Genomic DNA, 21,986 nt, shown 5'->3' with positions numbered 1-21,986 from the left:
CTCCGGCTCCGGCTCCGTGCTTCAGTTCCAGGCAGCAGAACTTAAAAGTGTGTCACTTCTTCTCGGGCTCAGTACACGTCCTAACTGACCCAGTAGAGAAAGGTAAATGCAGGCCGAGTGAAGCGCTGGAGCAGCGGACCGATCCACGGCCGTCGACGGCAACTGGAGGCGCGATGAGCACGGAAGTCGAGCGTTGCCGTCGTACTTTTCTAAAATATCATGTTATCATAGCCGTCATAACCGTACATTACACTCAGTAATTTTTACGCTTCTTTACGCTTATTTATAACTACAGTATTTTGATAAATGCTGACGCCTGGCACAGACTGGTGATTTTACCCAGTTGGGTTTATTTCATGCAGATGGTCTGAGACCCTGAATGCTAAAACCAACACAGAAAGAACACATTTTGTCTGAATAAGGAGGTTTTCATAGACATTGCTGTCTGTTTTAATACACTAATCTGCAAACATTATTGAAACAACATTAACCAATTCATCATTTAATCTTGCTTAGATATGAAGGACATGAGAATGTGGTAACACGTGACTGTTAAAATTGTACTGATTTAATACATTTTTTTCTCCATATAGCCTACCTTAGGTGGTGTCTGACAGTGAAGTTGGCGGCAGTTGGAAAAGAGGTACCCTCGGTCACCAAGACTGTATTGGCCACCAGGGTACCAGATAACGGTCTTACCCAGGCTGACCAACTCAGCATCAGCCGCAGCTTTTCGTCCCACTGCACCTCCTCCCTCACTGCTGCTTCACTGATAAGAAGCTTCCTCAGTAGACTGGATGGTGTTGTCACTCTTAGTTAATTTTTATTTCATGTTTATTTTTGTGTCTTAGTTTGATGCACCATTGCAAAATTATTATATTAAATAGAATATAGACAACTGTTTGATGCAAATCGCTCAATCGCCTCCTCACAAGTATGTGTTGTTTCAGATTCTTCATCATTCCCACCTTATGGTAGTGTGCTTGCAAACTTCAACTAGGCCTACAGCAAGTAATTCTTTAGAATTCAACTTTGTAACTTGAGCGCACACATTCACAGAATTTTTTTTTTTCACTTAAGTTTGCTTTCATATAGTCTTCTGCTTATTCTTTTTTGTCATCTTTTCCATGAGACCAATGACATCACCACAGCACGCGCTGCTGTCCTGCAATGTCTGCCCCTGAATCTTGGAGATAATTCCAGCGAATTCCTCCTCAGCTGCTCAGTAAGTACATTTATAATGATAATGATAATGATTGACCATCGCACAGTGCACATTTTAGGACATTATCAGACCTCATGTTTAGCCAATAGTAAAATTCCCCAAAACTAACCCGAACCCTAAACCCTATTTAAGTGGGGATGTCACAACATTAAACAAGTGACATATTTTTAATCAGTTGGGAGTTACATACAAATTTGATGCCTTACATGTGATGCTGAAGAAAGTAATTTTCCATCTTAGTCTATGGTGAAAATGTTTCATTTCAATTTTTGCCCGATATAGAATTGCGTTTAGAAGGTTATATCACTAAATTGCAACAACACATCTATGTTTTATATCATTTTCAATGCATTCAAAGTTTGAGCCAAATCTGAGCTTCCCAGATGAAGATGTATAGCCTTTTTTATTTATTTATTTTTTAATTCTTTTTGTTAAGACTTGGTGCTGAAATGCAGCCATTTCTGCCTGCTCATAATCTAAAGAGCTCTCTAAGACAGTATTCCAGAGTGCTTGTTTCTTCCATGTGATGTTGTGCATCATGAGAGTGAACACACTACAACTACATTAATTTATTTGTGCTCTTTTATTTTTAATGCAGGATTCGGACTCTGCATGTGACTTCACCCAGGTGCCTGTTGGGGTTCCTAGAATCATGACTGAGGACATGCCACCACTCATTAACAGCATTGCAATCATCCTTGAAGGAAAGGTTGTCATGGATGAGATTCCCTCATGCACCCCATCTGGATTACCACAAAGGTATGAAGAACACATTTGAGTTCATCCAGAAGATATCGTTGAACCTCGGTCAACAGTATATGACGTTTAGTATTAGAGTGTAGTGTGTGCTTCTGCAACAAATGTTGAATATATCAAAGTTGTTAAAAAGCTGACTTAGATTTTGCTGCTTTGAAGGTGTAAGTACAAGTACAGTTCTATGTAATAATCCAGTTTTAATGATATTAAGTTAATGTGACTTATCTCTGAGTCAACTTTATTGAAGTCCAATAAGATGCCTCAAGTGAAGTATATTACAAATTTCAAGTGATGTCCGCTTGTTTGGCAGAATATATTAAGTTAATGTGACAGAGTATTTGAGTTGCAACAACTTGATTTGAATTTAATTGTACTGAGATATATTAAGTTCTTACAACTTCAAAAACAAGTAAAGCTCACTTAAATATAATAATTTCACACAGCTTCACACAATTAAGTGCGTTTACTTACTTTTTCCCAAGGTAATCGGTTTCCTAAATTTCTTTAAGTAAACTCAACTTGTTAGAATTTACAGACATGTCTGTCCTCTCTCTCTTCTTCTCACATCTGATGATTTAAACTAACTGAAGCTCCTTCCTGTCATCTTCATAACCTTTCATTAATATTTCTCTCCACACACACAGCCGATTGCAGACCAGCTGTCAAACACTTCCTGTTGACAACTAACGTGTCATCAAAAAAATTTAGCCTTTTCCACAAATTCCTCCAAACCACACACACACACACGTTGAACTTAAAACTTTGTACAAACATACTTCACGTGTTGAGTCGTCGTCTTACGTTTTCTCATGTTGTTTCCATTTCAAACCGAGAAACCTGTCGTCTCACTTCCTGTCGCTTTTTTGTCAGAAGTTCACCTTCTTGTCTTTGAGGAAACGTGTCTGCTGACCTCACAGAGGCCCCGCACTGTCGAATGACCACTTCCTGTCAGACGCAAACGGGAAACAGGCCTTTGTAGGGGGCCCACCATCGTCCCATCACGACCTGCTCAGTTTGTGGGTGCGAATTAGTTTTGCCTTTCACTGAACCAGAAGTTACCAAATGAGAAGTATTTTTACTGCACTCCATCAGTCTGTCAGCTTCAGTCTGTGTCCAGATTAAAACCCTGAGGAAGATGATGAACATCACAGCAGATCCTACAGGTACACGCTGCACTGTACTCTGAGTACTTTCTGATAACGGTACTTTTTATACTTATGTAACATAAAGTATGTGCTCTCACAGTGTGGTATGAGTACCCTTACTGCAGTAAAGTATGTGAATACTGAATATTCAGACCTGTGGGTTGGTGTTTTTCAGCTTCCTGTTTGTATGCTATGGGGGCAGGGCTTAGCATACGTTGACATACGTTGACTCAGCACACACACAGGCGCAGGGTTTTGAGGACTTCAGTGGTGACTTGTTGGATGTGGACAGGTTAATAATACCAGTTATTTCCTTTATTAATAATTTTTATTGATTAATAATGACTAATTCTGCTGTGATGAGAGACATTTGGGTGTTTCAGTGTGTTAAGTGTCTCATTAGTTTCACATGTTGTCTCACACTGTGAATCTGATGCCTGATGAAGCCCCATCAACAATCTGTTTCTCTAATGGACTCTGTACAAGACACACCTGTTCACCACCACCTGGAGGTTCTGGATGGGACTAAGAGGAGAAGAGATTGAACAGTTTTCATCTTATCAGAACGCCTCGTTGGTCTCTGAGACTTCACCTCCTCTTCAACTCACCAACTGGATTTTAGTCTCATTTAAAGGTGAGAAAATAAAGGCAGACTCAGGTGTGATCTTCACCATTCAGCTCCACACAAGCTGCCATGTTGGTCCCTCTGTTACGTGCTGCAGCTGTTGCTAAGTAACTTCAGAGCGTTGGGCATGTTGCTATGGCGATACTACGGAGAGCAGTGTTACCTGGTGTCACCTCAGCTTGGTGACGCGTTCACATGTTGCTGGTTGATCCCAGCATCCAGACAGATTATTTTAGTGTCCACAGGTACAAATGGTCTCCTGCACATTTCACCAGCATCCACATACTGCAGTAAAAATACAAATACTACACGGTTAGAAGCATCAGCCCAGTACTGAAAGCGAAAAGTAAAAGTATATAAGCAGGAAATTGTCCTTAAAATACTGCAGTAAGTAATAGTGAGTGCAGTAAAATGTTGTCCTGCCTGATTTGAGATCAGCTGACTGTGACTCCTGCAGGAGCTCATTTTGACTGCAGCTGATGATTCTGTTCACTCTGATTCATCTGCTGATTGTTTGCTTTGTCAAACTGGTGAAAATAGTGAGAAATGTGGTTCCAAAGCGACTCCTTCACAGAGTTTGTTCAGTCCAACCAACAGTCCAAAGCTCAACATGATCACAAACACATTCAGAGGATTCATACCACTCAGAGGAAAAGCAGCAAAGCTTCACATCAAGCACGTTTTTAAAGGAGAAATCACTGAAAACATCAGTAGAGCTGATCTGTTACTGATTAGTGGACTGATGGCTTTAGTTCACTGTGTGAACTGCTGGACTTTAACTCAGAACAATCAGATTTTATAAACTCTGTATTTGTAAAGTAACTGAACTGGCTGACTGTCAGCTCTGTTTATTTTGCCCATTTCATTCAGCCATAAACAACAGTCGATTGTGAGTATTTTGTCAGTGGTTTTTCCATAGACTTCCTGTCACACCAAACTCGATCAGTGATCCAAACTTGCCACCTTCATGTTCATGATTAGGAGTCAATGTAAAGCTGAAATTATTGTCATCGTCACACTTCTGAGCTCTGGTGTCTTAGTTCTGTGTGGAGCTCATCAATCAAACTTTTCTTTTCCAAATCACATCAGGATGTTTTCAGTGCTGAAATCATTAATCACTACCGTCAGACCCACAGGATTGAATATTTCTGTCTACCTTCCACCAGCTTGAGGCAGTTGGATAATGAATTAACTGTGGTGTCTTCCAACGTTTCTGTCCCAAATTCAAAGAAGAAATTAAAAAAAATAAATCAAAAGATAAAATGATTCATTTTGACTCTTAAATATTCCAGATGACATTTGTATGTCCACAGTCTGAATGACTTTACACACTTCACACATCCTGGTCTGCCCTGGTCCTGGTCCTCCTCCTGCTGGGCGTTCTGCTGCTGAACACGCGTCTCTCCACCCTCAGCACCTCCTCATAGAGGTACGCCGGCTTCACGTCCAGCAGGAAGCAGAAGAGCTGCAGCAGCCAGACGAAGGACCGCGGCAGCGTCGCCTCCACCTCTGAGTAATGACTCCTGCACCTCCTGTAGAGAAAGAAGAAAGAAAGAAGAAAAAATTAGTCTCTTCACCTGGAGGAGCTGAAAGGCTGAGTTATGTGCAGTTCACTGATCTCGGACACTTTTTGGCTGAAAACAGATTTTTGTGCTTGTTGACATGACACCGTTTTAACCTTTTCAGACATTCTTTGAGGTTCAGCAGTCTATTGATCAGGGGCGACCTACCGTGGCTTGCAGGCTCTGAGTGCTGGGTGCCAGTATGAGGAGGTACGGGGGGTCAGGCCTCCGTCTTTGAGGCACACAACCCCATCCAGCTTCTTCTGGTGCAGACTGGGACCGTCTGCTCTGTCCTCATCCCCCCAACAGAACGTGAAGCTGGATGGATGAACTCGCTCGACACCTGCTGGGCAGGACGACAGCTTCTCAAAGCAGATCTGCAGCTGCTCTGCAATTCCTGCACACACAAACACAGCAGCTGCTTCGCTTTCAGCATAGGACCTCCATCTTTTAAAACATAAACCATCAAGCACCAAAACCAAGGCTCAAGCTCACGTGGCTTGGAGTTAACAGACAAAACCTGAAGATTCTGACAAGATGTCAAAATCTACAGCGACACTTCTTCCACTGACTTTCAGACAAAGAGATCCACAGTGTCAGAGTCTTCACAACCTTTTTGAATTTCCTTCAGCATTGCAGTACTCCAGTGACTGACTGGATTTGGATGTACAGTCAGTCAGAAGAAGAAGCTGATTTTTCTTCTTCTTCTGACTGACTACATCCAAGGCTACACTGCTAGCAGGAGCTGCTAACAGCTGCTAGCAGTGCACTTTGACTACATGCAAACAGATCCAGACTGAAATCACAGTCAGTCAGTCATTATGCATCCTTTTTAACCTGCCCCCCAAAAGCATCATGGGAGCTGTAATTCCAAAACTGAAATAAGACAAAAAAAAAAGAGGAGGGTTCGTACTTCTCTTTTTCATCACGACACATTTCTTCGTCCTGCTGGGGACCAGAGGTTTGTTGGCTTTCCACTGTTTCCTGTGGGGCCAGAGAAACAAGAAAAACTGCTGAACAGGACAGTTTCACAAACTTCGAGCAAGCTCAGTGAACTGGTCAGACTCTGACCTGGCAACATGTTGGTCTCTCCTCTGCTGACCTCTGATCAGCGCAGCCTGCAGCAGCCTGTACCACCTCCTCAGGTTAAACAGGTCTCCTGTCAGGTCACAGTCTGTGTCATCACAGGAAATGGAAAAACTGGACTCCAAGCAGCCAAAACAAAGTGTTCAAACTGACTGACAAATCTCTGAGGGAACCCACAGATAAAAACAAGATGATCTGAACTCACCTGAGTGGTCCTGGTCACCCGTTTGATTGGATAAATCCCTGGAAGACAAAAGAAAGTGACTCTTAGCACAGTTTGGCTATATCCTGAGAAATGTGAAAACTTTGTCGTATTTCCTTGGCGACGCTCGGCTCACCACTCTATGTGGTCCTCCAGGCCGAACAGCAGCTTCATGGTGACAACAATGAGAGCGGCGGTCTGGACGTCATAGAGAGGCAGGCCGGGACGAGACAGGCTGTTGGCGGTGTGGAGCGTTTGATCCTCCATACCAGCGTGCTCCATCAGCCTGCAGACCCAAAGGTGGAGGTCATCTGGGAACAAAGCAAGAGAAGAAGAAACGCACAAAAGGCAGTACGTCACCATCATCATGTTTAACCCAGTGTAAAACAGCAAATGACCAAGCAGTACTGCGACCAGGCTGTTACCGGGAAGGTTGGCGTCTGACAGGTATCGCAGGCTGAGCAACGCCGGGTGCAGCAGACTCTGGCGGCTGATTGGAGGAAAAGCAGGAAGCTGCAGGAAGTGTAGCAGAGTCTCCGCCTCCTGATGCACAGCATGGTGGGACGGGACACTCTGTGGACAACAAAAAATCCACTTACTGCCTTTAATGGACACGATAAAATCTGTATGTGTTCGGGGTACTTGATTCACATATGACTGATTTCAGTATTGACTACAGTATTGGGAGGTGATGGATTTCCAACCTCAACTCTGAAGATGAGTGCATCTTTGCCCTCTAGCTTCATCTCATCAGGAAGTTCCTCGTATGCGTTCACATATGGGACGTGACCTTCATTCACTAACCTGAAACCAAACACATCAAACAGCCGTTCCAGGACTTTCTGGGACCCACAGTGGAGGGTTTTCAGTGGCGTCATTTCATCTAATGTTTGAACCTGGACCATCCAGGTGTACTGTCACCTGAGCAGGTCACTTAGCGTCAGCGCCTCATGGCTCCAGATAAGAGCCAGGTGGATCAGAGCCAGAGTCTTCCTCATGGTCATCAGGCTGCGGCTTCGTCTTAGCTGAGCCGACAGGTAGCTAACCGCGTCCACTGAGCCTGAACACGGCGACCAATCACTGGAGCTCCCTGTGGAGGACAAGGAGCACACCTGGTAAATACAGTCCAATCAAACACAGAAAACCGTTTAAATGATCACACACACCCACACGCACGTACTGACTTCACCTGCGTTTGGTCCATCCCTACTGGACAGGTTCGTCTCTCCATCCGTCTCACTGTCTGAGACGCCTGACAAGTTGGATGCACTGTCCGAGTCCGAGTGTGGATCTCTCTGAGACAGGCAGGCAGACAGACAAGCGTGAGAACATGACTCAATAACACATGAACAAAAGTCGAGTCATTAGTTTTATGTGGAAATGTTTCATTTTACATCTTTAACTTTAAACATCAGAGACTGAGACCCTCTGCTAAGTTCTGCACTGCGTCTGTGTACTTTGTCTGATTGCGTTCATTGTTTGGATCAAGCAGTTTGTGAAAAATAAGACTAAGCTAAACTAAAGGAAGCTGCAACTGAACTTTCTGCACCACTAAAGGGGCTTTTTACAGTACATATGTGTACTCTGCATACTCACCACTCTAAAGTGCGAGCTCCTGACTGGGTTGTGGGTGTAGGCCTGTCGACTCTTCTGCAGGTAGACTCTCCACAACTGACACAAGACCTTGTCCTGAAACGAGACGAGCATCTCGTCAGGACTGCCTAACCTCCAGCCTCAGGTGTGATGAACGGGCAGAAAAACAGACCTTAAAGTGTGGACTGACTCCCAGTTTGAGCAGAGCGTTGGCCTGGTTTCTCAGGATGAACTGGAATCCCTCACAGATCATCCACTGACGACCTCGCTCTGAAAACACCAAGCAGATGTTTTGTTAACACCCCTCAGATTTAAAGCTGCTGCTTTGTTCTAAAATGCAGACTTGGGGCTGCAAGGAGTCATTTTACAAATAAAAATGTGCTTTAATGTGACGTCTAAAATACTCAGTTTACTGTGATATAAAACAACAGAGAATGTTGAAAAATCAATTAATTATTTTAACTGCTGATTTGTTTTCTGAAGCTAACAGAAGCCAAAGCCAACAGAAGCTAAAGATCTGCTGCTGGCAAAGAAACAAATCTGCTCAGGTTTTCTCTCTGTTTTGCATATTTACAGCCAGCAGGTTGATCTGAAACAAACCGAGACACAAAGCCAGCTGAGGGACGTAGGAGCACCAACCGGTACGCTTGCTTCTGGTTCCTTTACTGATGGTGGAGACCCTGCTGGAGCCAGGAGTGAAGGTGGAGTCCACCACCTCTCTGGTTCTCTGAGCACACACAGAAGGAAACAAACAAAAGCCCATATAACCTGGAACAGGAAGGCCATGCTGCCACCTGCTGACAACAGCAGAACTGCAGTCTGATGAATCAAGTGGAAAAAAAAACAGGGCGAGTATGTCTGCTCAGGCAAGCAGCAGGTGTTGCTGAATGAGAAGAAACTTCATGAACTTTGTGAAACGTTGTCTATGACAAATTCTTGTAAGTTAGAGATCAATTTCTTTCTTTGTGTGAAAAAATGACGAGTGGATCATTGTGAACAGATTTTAACACCAGGTCTGAACAGACTGAGAGCAGAGAAACTCAGGCAACATTTCTGATCTCTCTGAAGACGACAAACCCAGCAGGAACCTTCACAGAACCGCGAGATGGAACCAGACAGGCTGAAGCTGCTTCCACCTGCGATACTGCACACAGGTGGAACCGACTTCCTGACGATCTCGAGTTAAACTCTCAGCTAAACTTTAAACAGCTGCTTCAGGAAACTGGAACCAACGAATCAACCAGGTGTTTTCTGTAGCAGCGTGCCTCAGATCAGCTCTTACCTCAATAGCGTTGTGACAGGATCTGCAGTAGAAACGACCCTCGTCTGAAACTCCCCAGTCCACCGCTGAACACTGAGCACAGGGCTCCCTGTAGCCGTCCTGAACACACACACAGCACCAACATGTACGGACTGTTAAACTGGGTGGTGCGAACTCGCAAAGTTTGTCTCTGAATATCCCACACTGTGTTAAATGTCATTTTTAACGTGTCTTTGCCAGTCTCGACAAATTCTGACATGGAGTTTGGTGCGCTGACAAGCTAACACGTTATTAACCAACACGTAATGGCGGCTACCGCCGTTACCAGGGTGACCAAGATGTGTAGTATAAATTACCGTATGCTCGTCGTCCATTTTCACTTAAAAACGACAGTTTTAAACGGTTGATTTCAAACTTTGACTGAAGACTGTCCGATGACCTGCGACAGCGAGGTTTTGTTAAGGTTTACTTCTTCTCTCATTTCAGGAGCTCTGCGGCACACTGCTGCCCCCACAGTCCGAAATATGAACTGCACCATGTTCCACTTTTACACACGCACACACAGAATAGATACAGCACCTGAGTAAATTTACTTAGTTAGCGTATGTAACCCAGTGCTCTAAAATAAATAACACATAAGATAATTAATAGAAATACTAACTCTGTATTAAAAAGATAAATATAAGTGGTAAATGCGATAATTAGTAATGAAGAAAATGCTAATTTGAATTACACATTATCGAAAGGATCATGTGATTTACTGGCGCAAGTGATGCAGGTGCGGCCAAACTTTAATCAATCAACATTAGCGAGACGCTACTGTTGAGAGCGGAGCGGCGGCAGATGAATTACCTGAAACAAATCCGAACGATCTGTTGATGGTTGCGAGCCGTATGAGCTACCTGGATTGGAGAGAGTTCAAGATGGTGAGCTACCCAAACGATAACTAACCAGGAGCCAAGTCTGGAGGAAACGGCTACCAACTGCTAAGGCTTGAACAACTCCTTGTCCACGTCCCAGCGCTAGGACACATGAAGACACTTGCCAGAATCATCCCTTCACACACACATTTATTGAGGTCTTAAATGATTGAGCTTATTTCGTTTATTTGTGTTTATTTAGCTTGATGGGGTAAGTTAATAGTTGGAAAGGAATAAAAATTGAAAAAAGGTGCACCTAAAAACCTAACTTAACAAATTAAAATCTCAGAAACGCTAAAACAGCTGTCACATTTTGTAAATAGTGGGATTATTTTTGTTATAATTTTGTGTTTAGATATATTTCTTTTCCATGGCCGTAATGCTATGTTGTATTTAATTTACTTTGTTATTTTTTGAATACATGGTACCTTTGCACTGCAGAACTTCTGGTCTATGAGTCTTGATTTATTTCACGTCCCTGAGCCGAATCCTCGTGTTCTGATCATAGAATCAGAATCAGAATTCCTTTATTTATCCCCGAAGGGAAATTCTTTAATCCTTAATATCCTTATAATAGCTTTAATATCTATAGTAGCCTAATATTTCACATTACACATACTACACATATATCAGAAATGTTTACCAGCAGTGTGAATGTAATGTCTAATTTTATGTAAAATTTCTTTTATGTGTGTGTGTGTGTGTGTGTGTGTGTTCTGATGTTTAATAATCAGTTTCCAGTGGCTGTGGTTGCAACATTCCCGATACATTGATTTCCTGGTGGACAGTTAACAGATTCTTGTGATCTATTCATCATCAGTGTTTTATAGTTTTTCCAGCTGTATATCTCTGGTAGTGAAAGCGGATTTGGATGAGATCAGATGTTATAAATAGACCTGCCAGATGTCTCTCTCTGTTTTTCTCTTACACAAGATGGACGACAGGATATGTTTTACTTTCATCTTATCTCTATACGCTTGTTGAGTAACTTCCAATTATTTAAGAGAAAACGCTGTAAACATCACATAAGATGTCATAGTTTAAATTTTTGGTTCAGGAAATCTTCGGATTCCAGCGTGTTTAACTCACCAGTCAAATTCGCGACAAAAACAACACGGCCCGATAACAGGTTTTCAAAATAAAGCATTTATATTTATATTTATGTTGAAATGTATCAGTGTCTGTATTCCTGAATATATAATTAATTACTTTGTTATTTTTTTAAATCACGGTTTACTTTGTTTACTTTTGTCTTCAAATGTGATTACTTTATCAAATTTCAAATCCAGTTCGTTATTGCTGCAGTCACTGAACGAGACGCCTTTATTGTGAAGGCACCAAAATTTCCTTCTGCCCCACCTGACGTGGTTTCAGCTAACTTGACTCGGACGCTGCGCGTCTTCCTGGTTTTGCGGAGTTAAACGCGTTTTCATGCCTTTTTCAAAAACACAACAAAGACGTTGGCTGACTTAATTTCTCTCGGAAGTGTGTTTTTAAATTCAAATTTCTGTCTAAACTGTCGATAAAGTTTTAAATCTGATGCGTCGCGACTTTGAACTGAAACAAGCAGCGACGACCTTTTTCCATTCTGTCCATAGTGTGGCTTAACAATCCAACAGTCCAATCAATCATGCGGCAAAAAGTCACTTTCTTCACTGTTTTTATCGTTTTAACGGAAGCCGCCATTTCTCCGCCCGCAAACACAGAGGAGGAGCACTACAGTAAGTGTTTGACACATGTTTTTAATCCTGTTCATTGATTTAAAGGTCCGGTTTGACATTAGCTCCAGCAACAAGCCTCACTTCGCTTCACTTGCCAGTCAAGCAGTTCAGATCCATCAGAAACATACAAAACTGAAAAGAAAGATCAGAAATTGTAAAGTTAGCGCTGAACAGGGGTGCTCCTAAAATTTGAGGACACCTGGAGCCCGTTTAGAAGAAGAAGAAGAAGAGGAACAATCAACTTTTATTGGGAGTATATATATATTTTTTACATACACACAAGATGGAGGTTCAAACTCTGATTTAAACTGTGAACTCTGAGATGATTTATTCTGAGTTTCCATTTTCAGAGCAGCTGATCTGAGTTAGTTCATTCAGCTCTGAGCAGGTTGACTCTGAGTTAATCAGCACGACTATAAAAAGCCATCACGAATGGAGCCCCAATACTACGATTCACCATGGCAACGGCAGATGAAAATCAGAGGCCTCCTGTTTGTGGTCTGCAGGACTACAAGTCTTCTGCAGGCACATGCCGACAATGAGAACATCTTTGGCAGCAGGACAGAAAGTTGGCAGGAAAAACTGCTGCTGGAGTCACAGCACAAGTTTAGTTTCATCACTGTTAAAATATCACAGGTGAAAACTGATGAAATGACTGAACCTGAAAGTAATTCTCATACAGGAAAGAACATGGAAGCAGCTAAATATAAAAACATAATTCAGTCAGGTTAGGCTGCAGTGTAAGAGGCTTATGGTTGTATCTCACTGTGATAACATCTGACACGTTAAACAAAGTAAACATCATTCAGCGGTTATTTCAGTGTGCAGCAGCTTCAACACGATGTCCTCTTCTGTCCTGTTTCATTAATTGGAGCTGAGGAAAGTAACGTTTGACTTGTATTCAGTCAACATAAGTAGGGCAAAGGCCTGGAAAACAGGTAGAGGACCACCTTGAGGGGCAGTCGTGGATCAGCGGTTAGGGTGTCGGACCCGTAACCGGTGGATCGCTGGTTCGATTCCCCGTACCGGTGTCCATGGCTGAGGTACCCTTGAGCAAGGTACCTAACCCCCACTGCTCCCCGGGCGCTGCACGCGGTCGCCCACTGCCCCGGGTTTGCTGTGTGTGTGTGCACGTCACTTGGGTGGGTTAAATGCAGAGCACGAATTTCATTGGAGTGAGTTCCCTCCAATGACAAAATATGTCACTTTCACTTTCACCTCTGGCAGGTATGGGAGGTATTATGTATATATGAGATTATGATGATCATAATCTCATAATCTGCTTGATTGTGAAGAAAAATGGTGCCGCTCAGCTAAGGAGTCATCAGGACAAGACTAACAATCCAGTGTGGGCCTCAAAATCCTCTTCCGACATAACTGCAACAGCTCCCTGTGAACTAAAGGAGCCTCCTCATCTACAGGATCCTCAATAACAGGACCTGCCATTTTAATAATAATTACTTGGTTGTTCTCCACTGAAACATGACTGAATGAATGAATGAGGAAATGAAGCAACCGTTTGACTCTCTAAAGGCGAGGAGACGGACAGAAACTCTGGGTTTATTGAAGAAAACCTGCTCCAGACCAGGTTAGGTGCACAGACTAAGTTACTGTGGTAACTTACTCCAAGTATAAGTTACCTTCTTTCTGAAATGGGCTTGAGTTACTCCTTTGTCTCAGGTTTGAGTTACCTTTCTCACTGAAATGATTAACCCAGAGTTTCCCTCATTTCAGGCTTAACTTACTCAGAGTTTTCATTAAACCTGCTTTCTTAAACAGGCCCATGGTGAGTCAATTCAAAGCAGAAGCTCAATACTCGGTAAGACAAAATTAAAACCAGGAAAAGTTCAAAGGAAGTTTAAGCGACAAAATGGTCAGTCTAAATGAATCAAAATAAAAAGAATAAAAGGACAGCAGACCATAAGGACAAATAAATTCTAATCAGAAGACTTCATAACATAAGAGGAAGTAAACTCAGATAAAAAAGAATAATAAATGCAAGCAGTCAGTTGCGTAGCTCCGGCCAGAACCAACTTTAAACGTGATCAATAAAATGTGAAGTATAAATGACTTTTGTCTAATTCATGAGTTAGTAAATAGAAGATAGGAGTTACATCAAGTCTCTGAGTGAATCACAGCAGGAGTTTATGACTCTGTCAGTGACCAATCACAGCAAGTTTTATTCCCTCCACAGTGTCTCTCAGATCGATGCTGGAGGACTTCGACGTGCTGCCGCTCTCCAGCCTGCAGACTCACTCTGTCCGCCGCCGTGATGTCCAGACTCAGACTCATGTAGAGAAGTTGCTCAGCTTCGACGCCCTGCAGAGGTCAGAATTCACCTTTTATACAGTTTGGTGACCCACCAAGTCTCCAGAAGGTATCAAGTGTGTATTTGTTTGCAGGCACTTCAGACTGTACCTGAGGACCAACGACCAGCTCTTCACTGAGGACTTCAGAGCCGTGATCGTGGACGAGGATGGACAAGAGCAAAGCTACTCGATCAACAGACACAACTACTTCACCGGACACGTCATCGGTAACTCCGGTCAGCCTGGAGAACTTTAAACAGAAGTCGATAAGAAATAAAAAAAGTAATTTGGTTTTTTTTTTTTTTGTTCCAGGGGAGGAAAACTCTCGCGTTCAGGCACATATTGACGATCACGAGTTCTCGGCTCGCATCCTGACCGACGAAGCAGAGTTTAACATTGAGGTAAAACATGTACAAAGCAGACACGCTGACAGATTTTACCTGAACACACCTGAAGTCTCCTGCTGTCATTCTTCTCCTCAGCCTCTATGGAGGTTTACATCAATGCCCCCGGATGGTCAACTGCTGATCTACCGCTCAGAGGACATCAGGAACCTGAGCCGACTGCAACAGCCTTCCGTCTGCGGCTACTTGACCTCTGACGCCAGCCAGCTCCTCCCTCACAGAGTTCAGTCAGCCATGTGGGAGATGCAGGACATAGAAGAAGGTTAGCACATCTGAAATCTGACAAAGGGGCTTGGAGCGTAACCCTCGCCATGAGTGGTGGTTGGTACTAAACACACTGCATTTCCTGTTGCTGCTTCACAATGAAAGCCTCCGTGTGATTTGCCTGAAGAGCTTTAATGTGAAGCACAGTTTATATTTTGACAGCACACCAACATAATGACTTGTTGGTCACATGAACAGAAACTTCATGTTGATATTATTTAAATTGATTGTGTTTTTGTCTTGTTTTAATGTGTTCACCTGGTCAGAGTCTTTGTTCAGAGGGAAGCGTCAGGTCAACGATCACCTGAAGAACACTTGTCCTCTGCTGCTGGTGGCTGATCATCGCTTCTTCAAACACATGGGCCGGGACGAGGAGAGCACCACCCTCAACTACCTGGTCAGCACCCAGTCCACAGTTTGAATTTAACCTCCATCTTCTCCATCTCTTCACCACCCTGACTGTGTTTTCAGATTGAGCTGATTGATCGTGTTGACGACATCTACAGAAACACGTCGTGGGATAACGAGTTTGTAGGCTATGGCGTTCAGATCCAGCAGGTGAGGAGCGTGACAGGACAGGAAGCTGAAACCGCATGTGATAGGAAAATGCTGCCTTACATCGACGTAAACTATATGTCTCCTGTCAGATCATCATAGAGAAGAGCCCGACGGCTGTAGCTCCAGGACAAAGTCACTTCAACATGAGGGGAAGTCCGGTGGAGGATAAAGATGTCTGGGACGTCAAGAGGCTGTTGGAGGTAAAACCTGACAGTGCTGAACCTGGTTAGAACTTAAGTAGTTTAGTAATTTGCAGTGTGTGTCTGTGTGTGTGCAGTGTTGCTCTCTGGTGTGTCAGGTTGTGATACATTCGTTGTTTGGTTAAAGGAAGAACAGCAGCAGACTTTTCCTTTAAACCCTGAAAGTCTTGTCTCGTGTCTCGTGTCTCTGCAGCAGTTCAGCGCTGACATCGCAGAGAAAGCCGCCAACGTGTGCCTCGCACACCTCTTCACCTACCAGGACTTTGATGAAGGCACTCTGGGTTTAGCCTACGTTGCCCCGTCCAAACCAGACATTGCTGGAGGTCTCTGCTCCAAAGGTAAAGTCCAGGTGACTCAGCACAGTCCCCTGAGTTTCTTCAGACACCAGAAACATAAAAAAATAACTCTGGTGTTTTTCTTCTCAAGCCTGTCCTTCATCCTCCAATGAACAAAGAGCAATGTACCTCAACACAGGCCTGACCAGCACTAAGAACTATGGGAAAACCATCCTGACCAAGGTGGGTCAGTTTCCTCACTGTGTCTACATTCAGTAAAAAAAGTGAGCTGTAAATGATGGCGGTGATAAGCAGTAATGCAGTACAACAGAACTGAGCTTCTACTCCTCTTGGTGATCACCGTGGTATTGTCTCCACAGGAAGCTGACTTGGTGACGACTCACGAGCTCGGCCATAACTTCGGAGCAGAACATGACCCTGATGACATCCCGTCCTGTGCCCCCCGAGAGGACCAAGGGGGGAAATACGTCATGTATCCCATCGCCGTGAGTGGAGATCACGTCAACAACAAGGTGCTGCTGACGCTCAGTGGTCTTCACAGGCTTATGTCAGATTTACTTCAACAGAATGATGAACTGAGTGTCTCCTGTTTGTTCAGCTGTTCTCTAACTGCAGCAAGCAATCCATAGTGAAGCGTCTGAGGTTTAAGGCTCCGTCCTGCTTCAAGCACAGAAACATTAATGTGTGTGGGAACTCTCGGGTGGAACAGGGTGAGGAGTGTGACCCAGGACTGCTGCACATCCATTCAGACCTCTGCTGCACCGCCGACTGCAGGCTGAGAACTGAGGCTCAGTGCAGGTCAGCTGCTCTAAGATCTGCTGTCACAAAGTTTACTGTTTGTATGAGTTCACATTAAATGTTGAGAATCATAATTTAACCTCTGTAATATCAGCACCTCCCAGTCATAGCAGAGAGCACAGAGTCCCTCAGTGTTGACCCCATCACCTGAAACAAAGAGTATCTTCACTAACATGTGAACAGGAACAGAGCAGAAACCATGAGTTTAACGTTACCATCATTTAACTGAGAAGAGACACAAAGACTGATTTCTCCTCCTCTGACGGTTTAAAGTTTTGAGCGTCTCCAACCCTGTGTCTCTTTGTACAGTGACAGGAACAGTGCCTGCTGCAAAAACTGCAGATTTGAGTCTGAAGGTGAAGTTTGCCAGGAGCCCATCAACGCTACCTGTAAAGGACACTCGTACTGCACAGGTGAGCTCACAGGTGACAGGTGTGTGTTGTGTTTACAGAGGCTTGCAGTGATGGCATGCTCTGTTTATGTTGACAGGAAACAGCAGTGAGTGTCCTCCTCCGGAAGACGCTCCAGATAAGACAGTGTGTCTGGACAGTGGCACGTGTCTGGATGGAGAGTGCATCCCTTTCTGTCAGGCCGCCTTAAAGCTGCAGCCCTGCGCCTGCAACGGTACGACGCACCGCTCACACTGGAAACACTCGTTCATCTAGTCATAGTGTTCGTAAGATGGGGCAGAGACAGGGACAGTCCCCAGGTGTGGATTGAGGACATGTAAGCGTAAACTTAGTTAGATTCAGGCTAAAGTTTTCATAAAAAAATCAGCAAGAAAAATGACCTCATGAATTGAATTTTGAAATCTGAATCAGATCTGAAAGATGTTGATAAAAGCAGAAAGAGGAGTTCTTACCTGCCTGCTGCATGTGTAACTCAGTCATGCATCTTGATCTGTTTCTTCTTGGTAGAAACCCACTCGTCGTGTAAAGTCTGCTGTCGGGGCAGTGGTGGCATCTGTGTCCCCTACCAGGATAAAACGGGCAACTTCCTCTTCCTGCGTAAAGGCAAACCGTGCACCGTGGGCTTCTGTGACGGAGCGGTAAGTCTCAGCAACACGTTGTGTGTCCTGCCCTCTGAGACACTCAGACTATCTGCTTGTTGGCTGTGTCTGCAGGGGAAGTGCATGAAGCAGGTTCAGGATGTGGTGGAGCGTCTCTGGGACTTCATCGACAAACTGGACATTAACACATTTGGGAAGTTCCTGGCTGACAACATTGTGGGTTCAGTTGTGGTTTTCTCACTGCTGTTCTGGATCCCCTTCAGCATCCTGGTCCACTGTGTGGTGAGTCTCCACACTTTATGTTTTTGGGATTATACATCTCACAACCCTGCAGCACTAAGGTGATGGAACAGCACTCAGCTGTCATGACATTTCAGCCCCCCTTTTATAGAATCAAATAACTCATTTAAACCATACTGATAAGAAATATGAACACTTGAACAATCATCAGTGTGATAAGAACTGCCTAAAATGACAGAAACCATCTTTGGGATAAATTTATTTGACCTGGACTTTTGAGTTTTTAGTTTGGCTCATGTCCCATCTGCCAACACGGAGGGGGAGGAGCTTAAGCTGTACAGCAGCGAGCCACCAGGGGGCGTCCAGATGTTAGGGTTAGACGTTCTCATGTTGGCCATCTATCATAACTTCAGTATCTGAATTCTGTGTGCTTTTCCTGCCGTGAAAAGAGATTTAAAAATCTGTGTGTTTTAAAGGGAGTCTGGTATGTATCTATGGAGATTCTCAGTCATCCAGGTCATGGTCAAGGTAGAATAGTTCCGTTAGGCAGCTGGACGTGAAGTTTTCAGTTCTGAATTGAACTGAAGGAGCTTTTTGGAGGAGAGGTGAAACGTCTTCCAGAAAACTTAATGTCCAGTTGCCTAACGGAGGCTGGTATGGTTCATTTCGCTGGAGACGAACCACTTTTTAATGCTAAGCTCAGAGCAGACTCCCTTTCAGATGTTTCCTGTTATGTACTTTTCTGAACTCAATGAACATGGACTTCATGGAAAACATCAAGATAATTTAGTTGAACAGTTTGTTGTCACATCTGATGTTTATGTGTGGTGTTAGCGATGGATTATTTAATGAGGAGTTTTCTCACAGGGCGGCAATTGGCTACTCTACATTGCCCCTAGGTGTGAGTGTGTGGTTGTCTGTCTTTGTGTGTGAGCCCTGTGATTGGGTGGTGACCAGTCCAGGGTGAAACCCGCCTCTCCCCCCGTAGTCAGCTGGGATAGGTTCCAGCCCCCCGCGACCCTGTCGGATATGCAGTATGGAAAATGAATGAATGACTTTTCTCACTTCATGTTTCAGGACAACAAACTGGATCAACAGTATGAACAGAACACCAAGTCTCTGTTCTTCCCCAGCGTGAGTATATTTCTGAACTTAAACACCCAGCTTTATTGTGGCAGCTGTGGCCTAGGGGTTGGAGAAGCGGCTTGTGATCGGAGGGTCACCGGTTCGATTCCCCCACCAGAAGGGCAGGGAAAATTTGGTTGTGGTGTAGTGATTAATGAGCTGGCTGATGTGCCCTTGAGCAAGGCACTTAACCCCCAATATGCTCCCCGGGCGCTTGATGCTGCCCACTGCTCCTGTGTGTGTTTCACTGCATGTAATTTGCCGGGTGTTGCATGTGTGTGTTCAACTAAGGATGGGATAAATGCAGAAGACGAATTCAGTGTGTGTATGTATAAATATATATACTGTCAATAAAGCTGATTCTTCTTCTTCTTATTGTCAGTACATTTTTATATAAACTGAAATTCTTCTCTGCATTTAAGTCATCACTGGTTGAACACGTGACATGCAATGAAACACACAGGAGCAGTGGGCCGCCATGTCAGGCACCTGGGGAGCAGTTGGTGGGTTGAGTGCCTTGCTCAAGGGCAGCTAGTTACTAATGGAGGAGGAGAGCGTTGATTGTAATATGATTGATAATATGATACTAATATAATCTGAAAACATGTTAAACATGAAAACATGTTTGGGGGGGAGCCGTGGCCTAGAGGTTGGAGAAGCGGCTTGTAATCGGAGAAGAGAAGTCATTTCCCAGCTTGGGATTAATAAAATAACTAAATTATTAAAACTTAAATTAAAATGCTGTCACCAGCTGTAGCTGAAGAAGCTGGTGATGTTTTACTTTCAGTGAGACTGCATGAAACAGCAGCCTGCTCCTTTATTGTGGATCAGACCGACTTTGTTATTTTCCCAGAATGCTGAGCTCCTGAGCAGCCTGGAGTCTGCATCTGTTCGGATCTTCAAACCTCCAGCCTTCCCTAGCACCAACCACCTCGCCGGGCTGCGGTTCCAGCCTTTCGGCCCCCAGCAGACCAGCACCCCTCCGGTCTCCGTCTCCAGCCCTGAGCCAGCTGCCGTCCCAGCTCACCCCCTTTTGGACAGCCCACGCATGGCCACCATCCAGGAGGACCCCAGCTTCGACTCACACCTGGACGAGGAAGCCCTGGAGGAGGCGTTTGGGCGGTCAGTGGGGACGACTCAGCGCTCCTTTGAGGACCTGACGGAGAAAAGTGTGATGAGTCGCAGCGGGAAGGCAATGCTGCATAGACTGCAGAGACAACATCAGATCGACAGCAAGGAGACGCAGTGCTGAGAGGACACACCTATTTGACACCTGCCTACACTTGGGTACACATGTCCACACCTGTCCACACCTGTCCACACATGGCTACCCCTGTTTATGCATGTCCATCTCCACACCTGCAGAGACCAGGTAACAGGCTGGTGTATTTACTACTGTTTTTAAAGACTACTTCACTATTTTCAAGGCCGATAACGATGACTGATATTAATAATCATAACACTCAGATGTCAGCCTGACAAGCTCTGCATTATTGGATTATCGACACACGATTGGTTCTCCTCAGCCCTTTTGTCTCACAGGGACAGTAGAATGTTGTTTACTGTGTATCAGTACTTGAGCAGGACCTCAGTACTCATAGAAAGTCGCTGCAGGACAAAACGGACACTATTTGATCAGCTAAACTAAATAAACTTTCAGGTTCAGGTCGTACGGCAACCCATAATGTTCAAAATGGATCAATAAGCACATAAATAAATATAGGCAACATGAAATTACAAATTCACTCACGATTCAGATTATTTGTCTTCCTGTTTCTTTAGTTGACTACGTTTTTTATTTTAAATATAAACTTTATTCCTGATTGTCATCTTCTCAGTGAAATCCAAAAAACAGACTCCAGCTCAGCTTACAGCCATAAATGTACAGGAAAGTATTCACACCGCTTCACTTTTTACACATTTTGTTATGTTACAATCTCATTCCAAAATGGATTAAATTCATTTTTTTCCTCCAAATTGTACACAAAATACCTCCTAATGACAAAATGAAACAAGTTTGCTTGAATTTTGTTGCAAATTTATCAAAAATAAAAAACAAAAATATAACACGTACATAAGTATTCACAGCCTGTGATCAACACTTTGTTGAAGCCCCTTTGGCAGCAGTTACAGCCTGAAGTCTGTTTGAGTCTGATCCTGTAAGTTTAGGCAGTTTCTCCACCTCCAATGCAGAACCTCTCAAGCTCCATCAGGTTGGATGGGGAGCGTCGGTGCAAAGCCGTTTTCAGATCTCTCCAGAGATGCTCAATAGGTCTGGGCTCTGGCTGGGCCACTCAGGAACATTCACAGAGTTGTCCTGAAGCCAGTCCTTTGTGATGTTGGCTGAATGCTGAGGGTCTTTGTCCTGTTGGAAGATAAACCTTCACCCCAGTCTGAGGTCCAGTCAGAGGTCCAGCCTCTGGAGCAGGTTGTCAGCAGGATGTCTCTATACATTTTTCTGCAGTCATCCTTCCCTCGACCCTTGCTGGTCTCCCAGTTCCTGCTGCAGAACATCCCCGCAGCATGAAGCTACCACCACCATGCTTCACAGGTGAATTGGTATTGGCCAGGTGATGAGCAGTACCTGGTTTCCTCCAGACATGACGCTTGTCATTCAAGCCATAGAGTTAAATCTTTGTTTCATCAGACCAGAGAATTGTTTCTCGTGGTCCGAGAGTCCTTCAGGT

At 44.1% G+C, this 21,986-nt stretch overlaps 2 protein-coding genes across 6 annotated transcripts; one reads left to right on the top strand and one right to left on the bottom strand.

The window, feature by feature from the left end:
- Window positions 1-4,561: 4,561 nt before the first annotated feature.
- Window positions 4,562-9,953, bottom strand: taf1b (TATA box binding protein (Tbp)-associated factor, RNA polymerase I, B). 5 transcript variants are annotated; one of them, XM_046373298.1, is made up of 15 exons: window positions 9,812-9,953; window positions 9,477-9,575; window positions 8,834-8,921; window positions 8,367-8,464; window positions 8,198-8,290; window positions 7,782-7,896; window positions 7,523-7,691; window positions 7,306-7,405; window positions 7,027-7,174; window positions 6,738-6,912; window positions 6,605-6,642; window positions 6,385-6,487; window positions 6,227-6,297; window positions 5,482-5,731; window positions 4,562-5,283 (listed from the first exon to the last, which is right to left on the bottom strand). In XM_046373298.1, exons 1-15 carry the CDS (start codon window positions 9,827-9,829, stop codon window positions 5,085-5,087), a joined length of 1,764 nt encoding a protein of 587 aa, XP_046229254.1. In that variant the 5' UTR covers window positions 9,830-9,953; the 3' UTR covers window positions 4,562-5,084. The 5 variants fall into 5 exon arrangements, with proteins under 5 accessions (XP_046229254.1, XP_046229258.1, XP_046229257.1 ...); XM_046373302.1 differs by having other exon boundaries at window positions 5,482-5,710; XM_046373301.1 differs by having other exon boundaries at window positions 6,385-6,472.
- Window positions 9,954-11,728: 1,775 nt separating this feature from the next.
- On the top strand, window positions 11,729-21,040 carry adam17b (ADAM metallopeptidase domain 17b). The gene is made up of 18 exons (XM_046373653.1): window positions 11,729-12,096; window positions 14,291-14,423; window positions 14,499-14,632; window positions 14,718-14,806; window positions 14,888-15,071; window positions 15,340-15,470; window positions 15,545-15,631; window positions 15,721-15,831; window positions 16,025-16,169; window positions 16,258-16,349; window positions 16,487-16,639; window positions 16,726-16,925; window positions 17,235-17,338; window positions 17,415-17,549; window positions 17,843-17,973; window positions 18,049-18,216; window positions 19,252-19,308; window positions 20,153-21,040. The coding sequence occupies exons 1-18, from the start codon at window positions 12,006-12,008 to the stop codon at window positions 20,549-20,551; spliced, it is 2,544 nt and encodes an 847-aa protein (XP_046229609.1). The 5' UTR covers window positions 11,729-12,005; the 3' UTR covers window positions 20,552-21,040.
- The last annotated feature ends 946 nt before the right edge of the window (window positions 21,041-21,986 follow it).

Source organism: Scatophagus argus, chromosome 19, assembly GCF_020382885.2.
Source record: "Scatophagus argus isolate fScaArg1 chromosome 19, fScaArg1.pri, whole genome shotgun sequence".
NCBI classification, from domain to species: Eukaryota; Metazoa; Chordata; class Actinopteri; family Scatophagidae; genus Scatophagus; species Scatophagus argus.
The sequence above is the reverse complement of the archived record's forward strand: the minus strand, read 5'-3'. Positions and strand labels throughout refer to the sequence as shown.

Excerpts from the sequence above, each read along its gene's own strand:
- taf1b (XM_046373298.1), bottom strand. Across the intron at positions 6,488-6,604 it reads GGGTGACCAGGACCACTCAG|ACTGTGACCTGACAGGAGAC; the intron begins GTGAGTTCAGAT and ends GTGATGACACAG. Across the intron at positions 5,732-6,226 it reads TGTCGTGATGAAAAAGAGAA|CTGCTGTGTTTGTGTGTGCA; the intron begins GTACGAACCCTC and ends AAAGCGAAGCAG.
- adam17b (XM_046373653.1), top strand. The coding sequence starts at position 12,006 with ATGCGGCAAAAAGTCACTTTCTTCACTGTTTTTATCGTTTTAACGGAA. Across the intron at positions 14,424-14,498 it reads AGCTTCGACGCCCTGCAGAG|GCACTTCAGACTGTACCTGA; the intron begins GTCAGAATTCAC and ends ATTTGTTTGCAG. Across the intron at positions 19,309-20,152 it reads AGTCTCTGTTCTTCCCCAGC|AATGCTGAGCTCCTGAGCAG; the intron begins GTGAGTATATTT and ends TTATTTTCCCAG.